Below are 22,040 nucleotides of genomic sequence, written 5' to 3'. Positions count from 1 at the left end.
AACAGTTATTCATAAAAATTATTTATTTATAAAACAACATTGAAAAACATAGTTATAACATGTAAGAAAAAGATATGTTAATCACAGTAAAAAGTTACCACATATCAAATGAGATTTCTGGAAAATATCAATTGTATTATGTAACATTGTTGTCATAAAAACATAATCCATCAAATCGTAATAGTTTTCTTGTGGAGTTACAAAGACTACAATACAACTATATGGAATGATTAAATACAAAAAATGTTTACAGTACAATACATTGAAGAAAAAAATCTTGTATATTTGTATATGCTAATACACTTTATTTTAAGATTTCAGTGAAGAATGATAAAACAAACAGAATAGCAGAACACATAGATATAATAATACTGGTTGGGAGTTCATCATAAAAACTAGGACTACCTGTAAGTGGTAGAAAAAATATCATGATTAGTTTGTTATATCTAGATATGTAGAATAACAAGTTATGAGTAACATGAATCCTACAGATCCATTTACATAAATACCCACGAAACATGAATCCTACAGATCCATTTACATAAATACCCACAAAACATGAATCCTACAGATCCATTTATATAAATACCCATGAAACATGAATCCTACAGATCCATTTACATAAATACCCATGAAACATGAAGCCTTAAGATCCAGTCTATATAAATATATGCTGAAAGATTCACAATCCATAAAGTGTAAATTGCAGTCAAAATTTGTAGACGCTACATAGAATCTGCAAACTGAAAACACAACAAAAAAAAAAAAAAACAAACAAAAAAAGCATTCTTGTTTGATGGGTTTGTCAGCCCATGTCTGAGTTTTGTATGGACTAAAACTTAAGTAATTTCAACAATGTCTCTAATCCCAAAAAGGAATTTTACCAGAAATAAGAAAAGAATTTCACTTCAAGTAAGCTTGTATATTTACAACTATAATATGTACTGGTATTTAAATGTTAAAATATATTGGCACATACTATTTATGTATAATATCAACTGAAAATATTCTTGAGAAATAAAGGTGTTGTCTCTAGGTGATAAGTCCTAGAATGCAAACCTTAGAAAGCACTTTTACCTTGAAAATTATTCACCAATAAAAAAATATGGCTACAGGGAGATAAATTATACATGTAACAATGAATGAGTAGCAGAGAACTGCATTCTAACCTAACTCAAAAAACCCAACTATTAAAAGTTTGTCAGCATAAATAAGGCCTGTTTTTTTAAATGAAATTCATGTACCAGGTAATGCATCTCAACTTTTGAAATGTGATTCCAAGATGTACTACTGAACCTCCAATTTTACCATAAATCTGCCAATATGGCAATGACTAGGTGTCTATAGCTGCTTCAGTAGGTGCAATATATATTCTGTTCAGAAATTTAAACTTTACTGTCATGTTCCCTTAAATAACAAAGTTTAACCATACCATGACAGTACAACTCCATGTAGAGAATTAGAGCCAGGAGACATACTGATGGTGAGCCATACCATGACAGTGCAACTCCACATAGAGAAGTAGAGCCAGGAGACATACTGATGGCTAACAATACTATAACAATACAACTCCATATAGAGAAGTAGAGCAAGGAGACATACTGATGGCTAACCATACCATGACAGTACAACTCCAAGTAGAGAAGTAGAGCAAGGAGACATACAGATGGTTACCCACACCATGACAGTACAACTCCATGTAGAGAAGTAGAGCAAGGAGACATACTGATGGCTAACCATACCATGACAGTGCAACTCCATGTAGAGAAGTAGATCAATGAGACAAACTGATGGTGAGCCATACCATAACAGTACAACTCCACATACGGAAGTAGAACGAGGAAACATACTGATGGCTAACCATACCATGACAGTACAACTCCATGTAGAGAAGTAGAGCCTGGAGACATACAGATGGTAACTATACCATCACAGTACAACTCCATGTAGAGAAGTAGAGTGAAGAGTGATTTACAGCAGGAGTAATGGTTGGGCTTGTTTAAAAAAAACAGAGCCATAACAACTGTGAAATGGTAATTTATAGAACTTTGTCAAATAGAATAACCTTTTAAATCCTAAAATCTTTCTATAAATTTTTCTACTTTGAAAAAAAACAAATCCAAAAAGGAATGAAAGTTCATTAAAATGAAATATGAAATTTTGACTTATAGTAATGTATGTGAGGACTGTAAATTTTGAAACTACTGCAATGTTTTCATTACAGCAAAAATGTGACTGGGTTATGATGGTAATAAAAACTAGAATTATGGAATATTTTCAATTTTCATTACAATTTAAAATCAAATTTGAGCCTAAAAAGATAAAAAAAAACTGCAATTATAAAAACATGGAATATTTCCTAAAATACATGTACACAGAATATAAGTACCAAAACAGCTATGTTACATACATGTAATATAAAATTTATAAAAGGCAAGGTGGTATTCATAAGGGAAAATCACTTATTAAGTAGTTAGTTATACAGTTTTTGACAAAAGCTTAAAAAAAGAATTCAGTGTTATAATATAAAACTAAATACCATACAAAAAAAAATCACCTAACAAAAAAAATTCATGAGAACACAATCAAAAAGAGATTAAAGACAGAAGCAAATGTACAACATGTACATTATAAAATGTCCTGAGTAAGGACATCCAAAATAACATATAAGCTTTGCTATTCCTTGAAAGGATTAGATAAAAATATTATCTAGCTACAAAATGTATGGAGCAAAATAAAAATGGAAAATGCCAACTGAAACAAAAAAATATTAAAAATATGAAGGTGCCATCATGTTTTAACACAGACCACCTTAAACCATTATAAAGCAATACTGTCAAGAAGAGGAAATGGAGAATCTGCATTAAAAATAATGTTGAAAACGCCCAGCCTGTCATAATCAACAATAAAGGAGCGCTTACAGTAATTAATTACATGTACATGTATAAGGCATTTTATACTGTGAGCATTAATACAAACAATCCTTAAAACTTTTTAAAACCAGGAAACCCAAAATCTGAAATATGGGTAAAATAAGGAAATTAGCATTTTTTAGAAGTTTCCTATATTAATTGAGTCAAATGTGTCTTTAAATTGCTAAAAAACACAGAAAAATATTCTCAGTTCAAATCAAGGAAATCATATTAATGGTACATCAATATACAGCCTTTAAAATGTACTTGTAGCAACTGGGTTTATTCAACTACATATTCTTACATGTAAAAGTACCAAAAATATGTAGAACATGTTGATAAAAAAAATCAATAATCAGTCAGAGAAGTATTTTCCTTGGTTGGAAATGAAATACCCTGTGAAAAAAAATATATTACTCTATCAAACAAAGAAATCTGGCAGACCAATTCGGATTAATAAATAACAAAAATAAATATTGAGAGAAATAAAAATTGCACTTGTTATGTATACTAACGGAAAATAAATTATGGCATATAGGGGAAAAAACTAGGTACATATGTACTATATTGTATATCACTTGTGTAATTCATAAAATGTGTGTAAATGTAAAAAAAATGCCCAACTGAAGCATGTTTTGAAAAAAAAAATCACATAAACATTAAAACTAAAAGAAAAAAAATTATGAAAAACAAAAACACAACATGTAAAGAGAATAATTTAAACAAAATCAAGTTTTAAAGGATACCAAGCACCAATTACCATGATCATATGTACAGCTAACTACAGATAAATTATCAATGTGATTTACAACCAAGTTAGACAACTCTCCTTGTTTAAAAACATGATAAAATCTACAAAGTCTAGTTGAGGACATTTGGAATGCCTCTTGAGTTACTGATGAAGGTATAGAAGGCACAGAGTCAGCACCTGATTTTATTGACCTTGGATTACAAGAAGAAAGGTCATTATGACTAGAAGATAATCTCTCTGAGCAACCATTCCTCATGATATGATTTTGATTTAGTTTTTCACATATTTGTGAACTACAATTCCCATGGTCAATATGTTGATGAGCAACAAATGGCTGTGTTCCCTGATGACCTTTAATGCTGACATTTTTATTATCAGTCTCCTCAACAATGAGCTTTGTTCTACAGCCATTTTCTGAGTTCAATTGTTGAAGTTCATTTCTACAAAAACTTGAGACTTGTGGTTTAAAACATGAATTATCTCCCTCACTTTTGTTTACATCACCTTGATGACCCCTAACAAATTTTCCTGAGAATTCAAGATTGAAATTTGTATCTCCATTTGATTGATGACCACTAGAATTTTTTCCCACATATTTAAATCCATTGCCATTAATCTTTAAACTGACAAGAGAACCCTTTTTGACACTTTTCATCTCACCAATAGTGAACTTATTGCACTCTATGGAATCTGCATAATCATTTAAAATTGTATTCCTATTGCACTTTTGTGTATCACAACTATTATGAGCACCATTCACAAAACTCTCTGTACTACAATGATCACAACCATTGATAATAACATCATCATCACATATTTTTTTACTCCGACTTAATTTCTTCATCAGTTTGTGTTTACAAATAGATTGGTGCTTTGTCTTGTCACTTTCATGGTGATCACATGTTTTACTATGTGTCTCAGGAGTGACAGGTATATTTCCAGAATGCTGTTGGTTTTTAGACATGTTTTCAGTATCAACAGACTCTTGACCTGGCTGAAGAATTTGTTTTCCCAATGAGTAACTAGATAGCAGATATTCACTGTTTTTATTTTCTGTCTTCAGGTAGTCTGGATAACTACTCATAGGGAACTCTCTCACTGCAAATGATTGGAATGGGCCGTCTAAATTAGATAGTAAATTGTTTTCATCATTTTCATTGTGACTTAGTGATTTAAAAGGATTACACATTTGGTTGGGAACTTTACATTTGGCAGACATTTCGTTGTCAAATTTAGAATCTATGAACTTCAGGAAACGTTTTTTTAATGTATCAAAAAGAGATGTTTTTTTGTCACCTTTGTGATGCTTTCCATCTTTCATCTCATCCTCAAAGACTTTTGGGTTACAGTTCATGTCACATGTTGCGCCCACTGGAGGCACTTCAACTGTTGAAACTTGAACTGCAGTTATGTCATCTTCAAACAAAGGAACTCCAAAAGTTGTCTCAGAAATAATTGGTTTGTTTTTCACATCAATATCTTCATTCATAGTTTCTTTTGGTTGTGTTTCAAACAAAATTCCATCTTGACCATTATCAAGCTTATCATTGCTACCAAAAACTGAATCATTAGAACCACTCAGTTGATCATGATTTGCAGCCATTTCCCTGAGTGTGACTTGGAGTTTTCTACATTCCTCTTCAATCTGTCCATTGTCATTTTCATACCCGGTCAGTGCTTCAAAGGATGAAGGCAGTGTGTTTGATCGTTGTCGAGATGTAAGGGGCTTCATTGTACTTGTCAATAATTTATTGAGCATGCTAGTTTGTGGTTGGTGATAACATGGACATTCAGGGTCTGATACAGTTCGCTGGATCAAATTATCACAAGATGGTAGATCAATGGAATCATCTTCACTCAAAGAACTGGTACTAGACATATCATGATCAGATGAATAAATGCCTACAATAAATAGAAACAGACATAAAAACCTGTTTTTTTCAATTAAAAAAATGCCTTGCATAGTGCAGCTAGATATGCCCACAGAGGTCAAACTTTTAAGAGAGTGTCCATGCAAAAACCCAGGCATTGGTTGGCACATGATATATTTTATTTAAAAAAAAATTCCATCCTTTCATAACACAATTGCATCCTTTCTAAAAGGTGAATGTTGGTTTTGGATGCACAGCAAGGATAAAAGAGAAATAAATTACATTGAAAGCATCAAAATTCATTGAAAAAATGGAGATAACTCTTTAATCTGAGGTCTCACTTACCACTTCTAATGTTTCCATTACTTTACATGTTAAACAAGTAATTTTCAATATTTCACTGTGAAGTCCCAGGACAAATGACACCTTAAAGTTGCATACCACTGCCAAGCTTGGAAGATAAGGCTTTCAAAATCACTATTCTAATGGTATGATGACCTTAGAAATTCTTCACAAAATTTACTTAAATAAAAAATACTGAAAATCAACATTTTTACCTTTTCTGCTAACTGATAGCATGGAGGCAAGTTACTCACACAAGTAAACAATATTCATACACTTTTGTAGAAAATTACAAAAATGATTTTAAAGTACACATTCTCAGCTTTATTTTGACTACCTTTGATCAGAATACACACAAATAATGCACTTACAATGCATATTTCTAGGTTCAGTATGTTTTTGGTACTACATAGGGAGGGTGGCCATTTGACCTGGCAGTGGTTAGTGAGACCTGAGCAAAATTAGGTTGCTTCATTAGGAAACTTCAAAATCATATTTTGAGCTATCCATTGTCATTCAAAACAAACTTTGAACTTTTTGACACACATATGGTATATACATTACATTGGGGGAAAAATCAGTGGAATAAAATTTACCCTGTGCCACACATATAGGATCTGCCTGATTTCTACATAGACAGCCTCTTAACAAATGGGGCAAATATGGATTAAATATTCAATCTTAAAACAGCTCTGAATATTTATTGTAATTAAATATTTGACACAAATTTTGTAAAAATCAAAAAGGAGCTTTCATCAATAAAGAGAGACTGATTTTTTCTTCAGTTTATTCTTGATTATTTTAAAATTACTTCACCACTCTCTTTGAAGCTTACATGTGGAAAATCTAAACTTCACCTCCTCAAGTGAAAAAATAATTTAAATAACTCATTACTGAAAGAGAATCTATATGTACATGTATCTTCTTTGTAAGTAAGTTATAGAAGATCTAGATGTCATTTCTTCCAAATGTATCATGTATCCATCATATAAAACCTATTTCCCCAATTAAATGTTAATAGTCCTTTGGAATACAATAATAACAAATAGCCTGCATGTACACAGTATCATAAATATCAATGTCATTTTCAATGTTAATAATGTTTGACAGAATTACCCATCGTTTGCCAATTGAATGCTATATTTTGTTAGTTCAAACAGGTTAAAAAAGCCACAAACACCTTTGAAAGGAAAGATTGATAAATTGATTTAGAATCTCTCAAACAATAAGTAAGATTTAAAATTACAATTTTTTTCCTTGAAATTTACTAAATAATTGATTTTTGACATTAAAATTTGCTTTCGTGTAAATATCTCCCACATGAGGCAGAGTTAATGGGGAGAATCTCCCACATGAAGTGTTCCAAAACTTAATAGGTAAGAAAAATCATTTGAGCCTCAGGATGGACATTTTGTCCTGGGATCTGAGATTTTATCTGTCTTGCATTTCCTTCGACGTTATAAACTACTCTTATCTGAAAAGAGCGAGAACAACAATGCCATAAGAGAAATGAATTTACCTTTTGGTCTGGTTCTCTTCCCAGCATGCCATGGAACCAGAACATCCTGTCCATCAAACTGAAACCAAAGACAAACTTTACAAGAAAGCATCAAACAACACACAATGTTACTTAAGTACAAACAATGCTTTGAATACCATCATATTCTGTATATATATATAAAATATTTAATAATAGCACAACCTTCCAGGACAAACTACTTCACATACCTGGTAACCTTTGGAACAGAAAATGTGGGAGATTCTACCCCTTGTCAGTCTTATTCAAGTAAAAGTATTTAGTATTTTATCAGAAAATGTAGTAAGTTAAACCAAATATCTCTCATAAATCTTACAAGGGTAAGAGATTTATGTACCACTATACATCATAGTAACTTTTATCACAGAAACCAATATTATAATATGAAAGAGTAATCAAGGGAACCAACTCACTAAGTGTATTATCAAAATTACTATCATAAATATGTTCTTATTAGGATTCAGTCCACTCACAATAATCGTTAATTGGGTGAGAAATGTATATACATGTACATACAACCAATGCTTTTGGTTTCTTTATGTCTTTTTGGCAAACAGGAAGTGCATGTCATATGAGTAAAAAAAAACACACCTCATAGAAAGCTGAGTAAAAGATATCAGCAACCTGTGTTCAATAGAACAGCCAAGAAAAATGTGTTGAAAATTTTGAATATTACCAATGTATAGGAAAATTAAAGTTTTTTCGGCATACAGGAAGTACATGTCATATGAGTAAAAAAAAACACACCTCATAGAAAGCTGAGTAAAAGATATCAGCAACCTGTGTTCAATAGAACAGCCAAGAAAAATGTGTTGAAAATTTTGAATATTACCAATGTATGGGAAAATTTAAGTTTTTTCGGCATACAGGAAGTACATGTCATATGAGTAAAAAAAAACACACCTCATAGAAAGCTGAGTAAAAGATATCAGCAACCTGTGTTCAATAGAACAGCCAAGAAAAATGTGTTGAAAATTTTGAATATTACCAATGTATAGGAAAATTAAAGTTTTTTCGGCAAACAGGAAGTACATGTCATACTATTCAGAAAACGAATCCCACAATGCAGTATTCCAAGGATTTGTAGCTTACAATGATTTACAATAGCTTCATTTTTTGTTACAAAAAAATGTGTTAAGGAATGACAGAATGATGGATACAGTTAAAACAGTATATCCCTTCTCCTGTGGAGTGGAAGTACAATAACCTCTTTTCTTTATTCATTTTTACCTTCCTGTGTTTTTGTTCATAAGCCCAGACATAAAGCAAAAGTTTGCCACCTGGTCTCAAAATCCTACATAGCTCTCGGAGGGCCTTTATTCTTCGCTCTTTAGTAGAAAAATGATGAAGGACTCCAATCGACAAGACAGCATCGAAAGCTGAGTCCCTGAATGGTAAGGACAAGTTGTCTGCAGCAAGGACCTCATATCCCTTCTCTCTGGAGAGCTCTATCAAGGGCAGACAAGCATCAACCCCAATTTTATACAGGGTTTTGTTGATATGCAGGTATCTTCCATTTCCACAACCTATTTTGAGAAAGTTGTTTCATGATATAAGATAAAAATTCAAACAAAACCATCTAAACATCAGAAATTATCCTATTTTACTGGATAATTGGAAAAAATCAACTTCAAATATTCAATTGCCTGAATATAACTGAAATATTGCTGTTAAACACCAATAATCAATCATAATCAATCAAATATTGTACTTTAATTGTGATAGTTTCAAATGACACACATTGTGATAGTATCTATTGTTTCTCATGACACACATTGTGGTAGTATATATTGTTTCTCATGACACACTTTGTGATAGTATACATTGTTTCTCATGACACACTTTGTGATAGTATCTATTGTTTCTCATGACACGCATTATGGTAGTATATATTGTTTCTCATGACACACTTTGTGATAGTATACATTGTTTCTCATGACACACTTTGTGATAGTATACATTGTTTCTCATGACACGCTTTGTGATAGTATACAATGTTTCTCATGACACACTTTGTGACAGTATACATTGTTTCTCATGACACGCATTGTGGTAGTATACATTGTTTCTCATGACACGCATTGTGATAGTATATATTGTTTCTCATGACACACATTTATTTTAGTTTATATTTAACACTATTCTAATATGACCTGCTTCAAAGCTCTTTAGACTACACCATGGTAAAAAAAAGATAAACACATGACCAACATTATGTGCAACACATGGGCTGCATCTATTCAAAAATATGAAGAAACTAGTCCTATTAGAATTGAAATAAATCACAGAAACTCCATTTAATCACTGTTTTACCACAGACTGGCCATTTATGTACTTATTTAACCCCTCACTATCGCTCAGGATAAAACAATGACAAAATAGAGTTTCCAAGATTTATTGGATGGTCTTGATGAAAGGCAATGAAAATATTCTTTTAGTTTATATAGAATTTTTCCTTACGGAAAAGACAAGACATTTTGAAAGTTACACATAGAGAAATAGTTTTATTAGCTCCAACTCAGTAACAGAAAGTGGTTTAGGCTCATATAAAATACAAGTCAACCTCTAAGATACTGGCCTAGGGAAAGTGATTAGGGAAAACTGGCATAACATTTTTTTCCAAAGGGAGAATGATGCAACAAAAGAAGAAATAACAAAGAACACAACAGGTACCAATGATTGAAATTCTGTGGACAAAATGAGCAAAGCTTTCCATAATGTATCGATATTAAAACTATTTACCTATATCTGCAACAATGGCCCCAGGATCTAACCCTTTGATGAACTTCTTCACATTAGGCCAGACTTTCTGTGGTATATCATTAAAAGTTGGAGCTATGGTATCATAGACCTTTCTGACATGTCTGTCCTCTAAGTACCTTCCACCTTTCATCACTCTCCGTTGCTATGGTGATGACATCCATTAGTGTTTACATGTACTGTGTTGCTGAAATGTAAATAGCATTGATATCTTAAGTGATAATCAAAACAAGCTGTTCCATCAATCTCAGATCTGATTTAGAAAACTTTCCACATTTATAAATCCTTCACTTTGTTTAGATAAAAGTACATTGTCACTGGATACTAGAAAAGGCATTAGGATACTTGAAACCAAATATGTAGTAAAGTAATGTATCAATGGATAAATACAGTATTTTATGAAGAAATCAAGGTGAGGTTCCTTTTGACAAATGAACACCCCAAACATTTCTAGTCTAGCATTATACCACATGCAATTAGTCAATATCTGAATTAAGCAGTATTATGATCTGAGGAATTTTTCATTTTTGACATTCTTTCCCAAATAACATACCATAGAAAAAAGAATAAATATGGTGAAATGCAACAGATGCACCTGCCTATAATCTAAATACAAAATAGGTCTTCAACAAATGTAAATTAACACACCTTCAAGAAAGGCCTGTTTTTCCATATCAGTTATCCATAAATATTATCTAGTAATGCATCAATGTTCCTAACATAAACAGCCAACAGATTTAATTATCAAAAATAAAGGAAAAACGAATACATTATCATTCTTAATAAATATCTATATTATTCATCATTTTAAAAGAACTCTTGTTGGCAGCTATCACAAAATAAAGATGAAAATGACTACTTACATAGGTAAGATATTACTCCAGACATACAGATTTGTAAGGTCACCTATCTTTTAAATTGTGTATAGCATATTCAATAAATAACATTGATTGAAGCTTTCCATTGACCAGATTTTATCACATCATCAATAATGTAAACATTACAATTTCAAGGTGAAATATGATCAACAAATCAGTAACTTATATAATGAGAATCTGGTACAGAAAACTAATATTGATGATATACCAGTGTCCTTCATTTTTTCTTCAGTTTCTGTAATTTAATCAATTATCCTGTAGTGTGATATCAGTTATAAGATTACTAGTAATAAATACTACTTTTGTATTGTTGGACTGCCTTTGAAAACCTTTATAATTGGGCCTGTCAATGGAATAAAAACTTACACACTAAAGTTAATTTCATTCCTAACCATATAAATCACATTTTTCATGTCTAGGGACTTTCCTGGAAATATTTGTTCTACAGACTTTCATTTTATCAACTGCCTAGATTTCATCAGTTTGGTAATTCATGTATCAATATTGGCTTAAGTGATAATTATAGAGAAGATGCAAATATAAATAAATTAGACATTATATAAAAAAAACATACTAAAGACTAGCCTTTAGACTGACCACTTTCGCTGTTATTCAAGACAAAAAATTGCATGACAAAACAGACAGACATCCAAATCTATGTATCATGAGGACGACCAGGACTACACATGCCAACAGTTAAAAGACAAAGAGTCTATATACATATTCATATCAGTAATATACAGACAGACAGACATCTAAATGATAGCCTGTATGAGAGACAATAGGTATCATAAGGGCCACCAGGACTACACATGCCATCATTAAAAACAAAGTTTCTATATACAAAGACAGTCATACACTTCATATCAGTAATCTACAGACAGACAGACATTTAAATGATAGTAGACAATATGAACCATGACTAACCATGCCATCAGATGTAGTATCTATAAAAAGTCACACACCTACTATCAGCAGTCAACAGAACATCTTAATTCGCTATTCACACAACTTTTCCTTTGTTGTTATACCCTTTTACTAGAGTAAATTTTTCAGCCTCATTTAACTAAGCGATGAAATGTAACCACAGTGTCAGGAAAAGGTATATTCAGTAGAGTATTCATGGATACTCAGTATAGTAATGTAACTATCAATTCATGGATACTCAGTATAATATCAATTCATTAATGAGTTAAGAAGAAATTTGTTACCAGTGTACATGACCTTAATTCTTTGAATTAAGATCTCAAAGTGTAACTAAATGTTAATAAAACCATAAATTCTGGAAATAATTCATTGAGTCCATATCTTCCCTTTTTGTAAAATTCAAAATATGACTTCAAAGCAAAATATATCATTTAATCACTTCAAATCAGTTTTAATATATTTCATATTCTTAATTAAGTATAAACCAATAATAGTTTAACCATAAACTCAGAAAAATTCAAATATATAACAGTAATATTCTTTCGATAAATAGCAGTTTTAAAATAAATCCCCCAGACAAATACAAATATAAAGTTATAATGAGACCAATTACATGTACATGTATGAACACAGCTCAAGTCTATTGATTATTTATAAATGGTATTTTGTAAGAAATAGATTTTATTCTCAAATTTTCATTAGCCTCAGACTGACACTTTATTGATTTTAAATGACAGAAAAAGATATTACTGAATTTCATAACCTTGAGATATGAATGAAGAGTTAAAACTTACCACTATTTCTACACGTCCAATCTATAACATTAAAACAGTCAAATCACATCAACACATCACACCTTAAATAGAAATAAAAATAATGTTACCATGGTTACATTGAAGTCAGAGATAACTATTGTCACAGATTAAACAACAATACAGTTAATCTATAAATAACCTTCGACTAATTAATGTTGGGGGATAAAGGTGTCAGATTTCACGTCACTGCTGACAATTACGTGGACTGCCTCTAGGTACCAGTAATTAGCTAGGGAGATGATTGTGATGATTTTACTCTGTTTTTGATCTTTTGATTTGATCTTTCCAATAGTACTTAAGACATCAATTTACATCATAGATCTTAACCTTTACCGTAATCTTATCATGGTACCAACTTTTCACAGGACTTCATAGTCTACACTGTTATTACATGCTATGTGTTTTTTAACCCAACCTCTTTTACAAAATTGAAATGTAGTTACGAACTGCTAGTTCAACTTACCATTAACATGAATAGAAAATTAGATTACATAAAGATTTAGCCAACAATTATATCATACTACTACTCTATGATATTTGTTTATCATGTTTGCTCAATCAGTAAACAGACAGTCTGACATTTTTATTGGCAATATTTTTCCTAGTTTCTTCACTTTCTTGAAGGATGAACCTTCATATTCCTCACATGCAGGTTAAAATCATAAAATCATAAAAGTATATATAAAAAGCCAAATGCATTTATTTTGCAAATAGGAATTATATTACTCAGTTTGATAAGTTCAAGGGCAATAAATCTAAAACAAACATGATTCAACGCCCAAAAACCTGATTTAATATTGATTAATCTGATTTAAATAAAATGTTTGAAAAAAATTGTGAAATAGTCCTTTTTTATATTTACTGAATGCAAGCAATTTTAGCTAGTTTTTCAAAGGGACATAACCCACCAACACCCGACAACCTGGTTGGTGGTCTCATTGGGGAAAGGGAAAAGAGTCAACATTTTTCTTGGAAACTTGAACTATTTAAACTTTAGTAAGTACCTGAATGGTTTAAAATAAGTTATTTAAAAGTATCCAAGTACTTATGGCTCTAATAAATTGAATATTTGAATCTGAAGTCTACTGCTGTCCATTCCTTCAATTTGACAGTAAATCAGTCTGTCAGATGACAAATTTGTAGAAAGTTACTCTTTTGCTTAAAATCTTAAAAAAAAACAAAGCCAAACTCAGGAATATGAAAAAGGACTATTCTTCTGAATTTCAAACCAATTTTTAGTTTTTCTGCTTATATATCTAGTTTCAAGTGTTGGTTTATACATGATATTGTACCACATGTTCCTCCTTTTTCTTTAACATTTATTTAGGAATCAAGTATTTTGAAGAAGAGTTAGGAGAAAGGGGCCAGTGATTTAAGACAGGTAATACTAGAATACACTGATGAAAAACAAGTTAATTGGGTTCATCAGATGAAGTTCAGTAAAACAAATATTTTACAATTATTAAGTAGAAGGCATGTCAACAAAAGCTGGACAGTCACATTGTATAGTAAAACCAACATTTTACTCAAGCAATATGTTATAGTGGTAATTTAAGTAGGACAAAATGTTGCAGAGCCTTAAACTGAAGAAAACAGCACGCCATGAATAGTCTTGCAATATATATATATAAGATAAAAAATGTATTATATTTGAAGGTCAATATATACAACACTGAATTGACACCACAAAATACAAAGTTACTGTAAAAAATAAATAAAAAAACATTATTAGAACGATTTTAAGCTTTACTATAGTATATTCATTATGACCAGAACCAAATCAAGAACTTTCTAATAAAATTTAAATTTTGTAGATGCCATTAAGTACAAAAAAAACACGGCCTGTGCAGGAACATCATGCCAAAATATCTTTAATGGTAAGGAAATTTGTTTTTTTAACTTCATATGATATAATGATTAATACCCAAGTTATTGGGCAAAAACCAAGAGTAAACCACAAAACAAAGTGTCAACCAGGAAACCAACTGTCAACCAGGAAACAAAAGGTCAACCAGGAAACCAAGTGTCAACTAGGAAACCAAACGCAAACAGGAAACCAAGTGTCTGTCATAAGAGTCAACCAGGAAACATGATGTCAAACATAAAACTAAGAGCCAATCACAAAAACCAAAGTGTTATCCCCCAAAACATTGTGTCAACCAGGAAACCAAGTGTAAACCACAAAAAACAAAAGTCAACCTGAAGACCAAGAGTCAGTACCAAGTTCAATTGAAAACAAAAACCAATTGTCAACCACAAAAACTAAGGTTCAACCACAAAACCAAGTGCCAACCATAAAAACCAAGTAAAAACCCCAAAAACATAAGAGTAAACTAAAAAACGAAAGTGTAAACCACAAACTAATGCATCAACCCCAATAGACAAGTGTCAACCACAAAACACAAAAACCTTGGTTCAGCCACAAACAACAAAGTGAAAACCATAAAAACCAAGTGTCAAACCCAAAACCAAGTGCCAGCCACAAAAACCAAAGTGTTAACCCAAAAAACCAAGTGTCAACTACAAAAACCAAAGTGTCAACCACAAAACCAAGGGCCAGTCACAAAAACCAAAGTATCAACCCCAAAAACAAGTGTCAACCACAAAAACCAAGTGTCAACCACAAAAACCCAAGAGTCAACCCCAAAACCAAGTGCCAACACAAAAACCAGTGTCAACCCAAAAAACCAAGTGCCAACTACAAAAACCAAAGTGTCAACCCCAAAACCGAGGGTAAGTCACAAAAATCCAAGTGTCAACCCCAAAACCAAGTGCCAACCACAAAAACCAAAGTGTCAATCCCAAAAAACCAAGTGTCAACCACAAAAACCCAAGTGTCCACCCCAAAACCAAGTGCCAGCCACAAAAACCAGTGTCAACCCAAAAAACCAAGTGTCAACTACAAAAATCAAAGTGTCAACCCCAAAACCAAGGGCAAGTCACAAAAATCCAAGTGTCAACCCCAAAACCAAGTGCCAACCACAAAAACCAAAGTGTCAATCCCAAAAAACCAAGTGTCAACAACAAAAAGAAGTGTCAACCACAAAAACCAATTGTCAACTACAAAAACCCACGTGTCAACTACAAAAACTAAAGTGTCAACCCCTAAAAACAACTCTCAACCACAAAAACAAAAAACCAAATGCCAGCCACAAAAATATTGGTTCAACCACAAACAACAAAGTGTAAACCATAAAAACCAAACGTCAAATGCAAAACCAAGTGCCAGCCACAAAAACCAAAGTGTCAACCATAAAAAATAAATGTTTAATGTAAAAAAAAAAGAAGAGTAAACCACAAAAACCAAGTGCTAGCAACAAATAATGAAGACTAACTTGCATATTGGGTGGAAAAAATGGAACAGATTTAATTTTAATCTGTAATTTAGATGTATGCAGTTCTGAAATTGTGAGAGTTTAAATCAAGCTCCTATCTAAACCATGTCATAGAAAAGATGTTTTGCATGATGCAGCTTGATATGACCACAGAGATTGAACCCTGAACAATTCAGGCAAGTATGATTGCACCATGCAGAATTGATACCGCTCTGAATTTTGATCGAGAGGTAATATTGACACAGGATAAGAATTATACCAGAATCAAAGTGGTACTTTTTGTTCATGAATGGTTCCAGTCACAACCCCAATATCCATCCAAGTCTTCCTTTGCTTGTAAAACGATATCAAATTAAAGAAATCAGATGAATCATAGCAGAGTAATTTATCTGGACGTAATGAAAATACCTGTTTCTCACCCAGATGAATCATAGCAGAGTTGTCTGGACGTAATGAAAATACCTGTTTCTTGTCCAGATGATTCATAGCAGAGTAGTTGTCAGGACGTAATGAAAATACCTGTTTCTCGCCCAGATGAATCATAGCAGAGTAGTTGTCTGGACGTAATAAAAATACCCGTTACTCACCCAGATGAATCATAGCAGAATAGCTGTCTGGACGTAATGAAAATATCTGTTTCTCGCCCCTTTTTGAGTTGTAATTTCCAAACATTTAATTCACAACCATTCACCACCAATCACCCCTCCCCCACCATCAAGAAGAAATCTATCCCAGCCTTCCTTTTCTGAGATGGCACAATTAAAATGAACCATACACTGACTTCCAATCAAGCAACTGCCAGGATCATACCATTATACAACAACGTGTTTTGCTGTTGTATAAAATTGTTTGTCAAATGACATTAATAGCAAAAACATAAATTAAAATTAAATGTAAGACATGATTTTCCCCTATGAGTGTATTATCACGGTATATGAAACTATCAGAACTAAAGTATTTATTTAAAAATCAGACTTTCTAGCCAACAGCACATGGAATACATTAATATCTAAACATAATTTGGTTTTGAAATAATTTGTAATAATGTGCAATTAGTAGTACTAGATAATATTGTTTCTTGTATCTGATCTATACTACATGGATTTAGGCACATAAACAGGACTGTACAAATGTACATTTACATGTGTACAAGGTAACAGCTAGGTCAAAACATGAAGTTGCACCCTCTGTTGTACAGGAAGTTGATATTGGACTGGATCCAAAATAATATATGCCCTATCTATATTAAGGAACACAAAAAAATTTAAAACCAATCCATCCAATGGGAGCCAAAATTTTTGTGACAAAAATTTTCTTTTATTCTTTCATATAGTGAAAAATGTCCCACGAAACAGAAAGTCGATTTCATTGCTAACAAGGTACATGTAAGCCAATGTATATAAAGCCATACACCAAATTTGAAATCAATTGATTCATTGGGATACGAGATAGTTGCAACTAAGCAACTAAATTAATGGAATGACAGATGGACGGACGGACAGATGATTCTGATCTATAACTAGAAATATTGTGAGCAAATTATGGTTTCAGAGAGTTACATTCACAAGATACCTTAAACATTAACTGTTCCTACATGTACATTTTTTTAAACAATACATCACCAGGTAAATAAGATTGTAAGTCTCGTTCTAGTTTCAGTTTTCCTTCAGGAATTTCCAATGTAGAGCGTATTGAATTCAAAAGACTGATCTGCATTTTATTGTTTATTTCCAGGAAATCGAAACGCTGCATCACAATGCAAAATCTTCTATTTTATGCTTTTCCTAACATTTTTATCCTAGAGAACTAAATCTTTGTAAATTTTTATCCGTATTTTTACACAAAAAGCTTTTTTTGCTTTTAATATTGAACCCAATGATATACTTATAATGAATCTCCTGCATTTGATTGGTAGATATGGACCCATTCTCATGAAACCACTGAGTCATGTGACGAGACATACACTATAAAGATCCTTTGTCAACTCAACACATTACATGAAATGTCAATGTAAAACCCAAATAGCTGTAGAGTATGCACTTCTATACTTCATAACAACAAATCTACCAAACAGGAAAAACATCAACGAAGTAGTTTTAGAGAGTAATCAAGGGAACCAAGGTTATAGTGGTGATCAAACGAATGTAATCCAGGGACAAAGACCAGACATAGAAAACAGACATACACAACAAAGAACACAAAGTAACTAAAATCATACATCCAAAGTAACAAAAGCAAATGAACAACTCAGACTCCACTAAAAACTGGGAGCATGGACCAGGTGCACCAGTAGGGTAAGCGTCCTCTGCTTTTCTAGAAACACCCGCCAAGTTGCTCATAAAAAGTCAAGTCCGGGGTAGACAAACGAGGAAATGAAAACTATGACCCGTAGAATTAATCAGTTTTCATGGTGCAGAAGGATACACCATAATGATCCACAAATTCATGATGACGACCATAAAACTTCTGTAGTGATGACTTCAATCTTGTAGCAACATAACACTGTTCCAGAAGCCTATTTGTTAGAGTTCTAGTGATACAAAAAGTCTGCGTAGTTTCGGCTAGCTCTGGCATAACGTATGAGTTGTTATATGAACACTCCATACACAGGTGCTGAAGGGATGTTGCCAGAGATGAAAGGAAAGTTGACAATTCTGAATGAAAAATCATCACATTTGTTGTAAAGTTTGGTCAATAGTTTTCCATCGATTTCTAAGTGTAGGTCAAGGTATGAGGCTGACTTCACAGCATCTGTAGTATCCTTCATCTCATGTTCTTTGGGGTAGATGCGATGTATCAAATGCCCGGTATTAGGATTGTTTAAAGATAATACGTCATCAGCCTCATAAGAGTGAAGAAATCGGTCAGCAAGTAAAGGAGCACAATTTGTTCCCATTTGGAATGCCGACCATTCGTTGAAAACACATCCACCACACTGGACAAATATGTTGTTGATTAAAATTTCCAGCATTTTGTAAACATCTTTGTAAACAGAGAAGTTGCAATCACAAGGTCTTTTATGATTAAGAATTATGAAAAATAATTTTACATGCAAGTCCAATAACTCACAGAGATATGTCTTACCTGTAGATCATGATCACTGTTTTGCAAAATTTCAAAATCAATACACGACAAATGGAGAGCCATGTGCACAAAACAGTTATGGAAGCGTCATGTAGTGAAGCTAATGTAAAATTACATTAAATATCATTGACCAAGCAGGAGCTCATCATGTCAAACTGACCTAATGAGAAAATTCAATATTAAAATCTTAAAAAGAAATTATGAAGTCAATAGACCGTTACTGGTGGCATCAAACATGAAAGCATGAAAAAAAAACATGTTGCTGTGATGCAGTGAAGCTAATGCAACTGTACACCAAATATGATTGACCTAACACAAGGGGTTTATTTAAAACTGATGTAATTAGAAAACATAACATAAAAATCATAATGTGGACACTGATGACGGAAACTATACTCAAGTCTTGTCTTCTAGGTACTGTCAAATGAAAATTTCAATACAGAATGCATTCATCTACACTTGGTAACAATAAAAAAAAACACAGCATGATATGATTGCAGTGGACAGTATATTCCACAAAATTTCAAATTGAATTAAAGAACATTGTAAAATCAGACCCGAAAAAGAGTTGATTATTTGGGTGTGGCCCCTTTGACCCATAATAATTCAAAAATAGTAAGAGATATCTGAAATCATATAAAAAAAAATTCTGGCAGGGATTTTTGTGAGGAATCCAATTTTAAAATAATTTTCAAAATCAAACCAAAAATAAAAGTTGATTGTTTTTCAGGAGTGGCCCCTTTGACCCCTAATTTAAAAACCACATAAAATTAGCTGATACATTTCTTTACTAGAATAAAATAAGGAACACAATAAAAAATAATTAAAATCAAAAAAAAAAAACAACACTCTACATGGGTTTTAATAAAACACCTATTTTTACACTTTTTTGTATTAATTTGAAAATTTGTACAAATACCTCAAACCAGTTGGGTTTAGCTAAATCTGGCAGGGATTAAAATTATTTACAAATGTAGCAAGATATATTGGACCTATGCTGAAATTTTCAGAAAAACTCATTGACAAATGAATGAGTTATGGGTCCTGAAATAGATTTTTTTTGCAGAATTGTACAAATCTCCTCTGAAACTACTAGTAGGATGGATTGTAACCAAACATGGCATGAATGTTTGTTAAGATATCCTAGATTTTTGATCTGTCGAAAAACATGGCCACTAAAAATTGAGGATTTGTGGAAATAACTGGAAAACTAATGAGTTTAGCCAAAAAATGACTATTTATGAGAGATTTATATCATAACATGAAAACTGGTTGGATAACCAGTTTGCTCTCTATCGATTAAATGATAGTACAATAGGGTCATGAGTTCAGCTGAGAAAGCCAAAAAGACTATAAATGACTTGATGAGCAACTCAGGATCTATAGAGCCTCTAGTTTTTTTTTTTAATTTGTGGCATCAAATCGTTAATTTGGCATGAATGTTCATTGAATTAATCACTGAAAGATACATGTAATAAATAATTATGACAAAATCACCAATTTGATATAGCAAATTAATAAAAAAAAATAAGTATGTCGCTAACACACTAACGTAGGTATTGATATTTGCCTTTATTTCATTTCCTTGATGATCTATGGCTAATAATTGCAATCATTGTATTTAAAAATAATCCCAGCCAGATTTTAGCTAAACCCAACTGTTCTGGAGTTATTTGTATAAATTTGCAATTTGACCCCTATGGTCTATTTTTAGTAATGGGAGCCATGTTTTTCACAAGATAAGAGATCTCCACACAAAGATTATTAAAGATACCTTAAGGAACATTGAAGGAAAGTTTGGTTACAATTTGTCAAGTAGTTTCAGAGGAGAAGATGTTTGAAAAAGTTTACGGACAACGATAATGATGGAGGAGAATGACTATAGACACAAAGTGATGACAATTGCTCACATGTACTTTAGGACAAGTGAGCTAAAAAGGAAAGTACAATGTATGTACCAAATACATGCCCATAAATACATTTATCAGAGTATACTATATGTTGGTATTTAAATTGTATTAATGTATGCTTGGATCACACACCTGTAGTGCACTTGAAATGAATTTTTGAAAGATATTCAAGATTTTGCCAAAAGTATTGTTTGGGTACAAGCTCCATGATCAAACAGTGTCTGACTCTGCATGCTGCAGTCAGCTCTTTTGAGACATTATCGAAATGTTTTCTTTTTGTCTTTTATTTTTACAATGTAAGCTATATACACACAGCTGAAAATTCCCCCAAAGGTTTACAAGTACATATATATTGAGCAAGGATTTTTGTAGTTAACTATAGTCTACTAAAAAAATCCTTGCCTTGAGTCATGGATCATTTTACAATTACCATCAAGGAAAAACTCATGATTATCTTGTATATTTAACACCAGGGTAGTGCATGTTTATGGCACTTACGGTGCATAAGTACTTTGAAAGTGTTTTGTCTACAGCAGGTTGTGAGTTGAGAACAGTGGAGCTTGCATCAAAAGTCATCATTACACATTTTGAAATGTACAATGAAATCCACAGACACAATTTTTAAAATTAAATAAGTAAACAATGGTTTCCCCATTCGTCTATTACTATTACACTTACAGTAACAAAGGACTATAGTTCAAAACGCCAGTTACACTTCAACCAAATACAAAATACATGGATATTACGATTATATTTCTCGTTTGGAGTACAAATACAACGTTATGTGTCCTCCCAAAAAAGATAAATATAATATTTCACATACACTTAAAGAACCGGTGCAGTCAAAGGAATCAGCTGGGATACGGTTAATTCGTCCCAAAATGAACTGAACATTACGTCCCAAAAAAATCTAATCTT

At 32.2% G+C, this 22,040-nt stretch overlaps 1 protein-coding gene across 6 annotated transcripts; it reads right to left on the bottom strand.

Annotated features, from left to right (window-relative positions):
- Nucleotides 1-8: 8 nt before the first annotated feature.
- On the bottom strand, nucleotides 9-21,989 carry LOC148604060 (uncharacterized). 6 transcript variants are annotated; one of them, XM_088548508.1, is made up of 8 exons: nucleotides 21,801-21,989; nucleotides 19,213-19,372; nucleotides 16,716-16,960; nucleotides 12,773-12,834; nucleotides 10,156-10,360; nucleotides 8,644-8,939; nucleotides 7,396-7,453; nucleotides 9-5,565 (listed from the first exon to the last, which is right to left on the bottom strand). In XM_088548508.1, the coding sequence occupies exons 5-8, from the start codon at nucleotides 10,304-10,306 to the stop codon at nucleotides 3,641-3,643; spliced, it is 2,430 nt and encodes an 809-aa protein (XP_088404634.1). In that variant the 5' UTR covers nucleotides 10,307-10,360; nucleotides 12,773-12,834; nucleotides 16,716-16,960; nucleotides 19,213-19,372; nucleotides 21,801-21,989; the 3' UTR covers nucleotides 9-3,640. The 6 variants fall into 6 exon arrangements, with proteins under 6 accessions (XP_088404634.1, XP_088404637.1, XP_088404636.1 ...); XM_088548511.1 differs by lacking the exons at nucleotides 16,716-16,960; nucleotides 19,213-19,372; XM_088548510.1 differs by lacking the exons at nucleotides 16,716-16,960; nucleotides 19,213-19,372 and having other exon boundaries at nucleotides 21,946-21,980.
- Between the last annotated feature and the right edge of the window lie 51 nt (nucleotides 21,990-22,040).

The sequence above is a fragment of the Perna viridis genome, chromosome 10 (assembly GCF_037379345.1).
Source record: "Perna viridis isolate PV_CMFRI_1.1 ecotype Kerala chromosome 10, ASM3737934v1, whole genome shotgun sequence".
Taxonomy (NCBI): domain Eukaryota; kingdom Metazoa; phylum Mollusca; class Bivalvia; order Mytilida; family Mytilidae; genus Perna; species Perna viridis.
The sequence above is the reverse complement of the archived record's forward strand: the minus strand, read 5'-3'. Positions and strand labels throughout refer to the sequence as shown.

Bases quoted from the DNA above. Each gene is read 5' to 3' on its own strand.
- LOC148604060 (XM_088548508.1), bottom strand. From the start codon at position 10,306: ATGAAAGGTGGAAGGTACTTAGAGGACAGACATGTCAGAAAGGTCTAT. The intron at 8,940-10,155 runs GTAAATAGTTTT...TTCTCAAAATAG, and splicing joins GGCCATTGTTGCAGATATAG to GTTGTGGAAATGGAAGATAC. The intron at 5,566-7,395 runs GTAAATTCATTT...TATTTATTGTAG, and splicing joins GAAGAGAACCAGACCAAAAG to GCATTTATTCATCTGATCAT.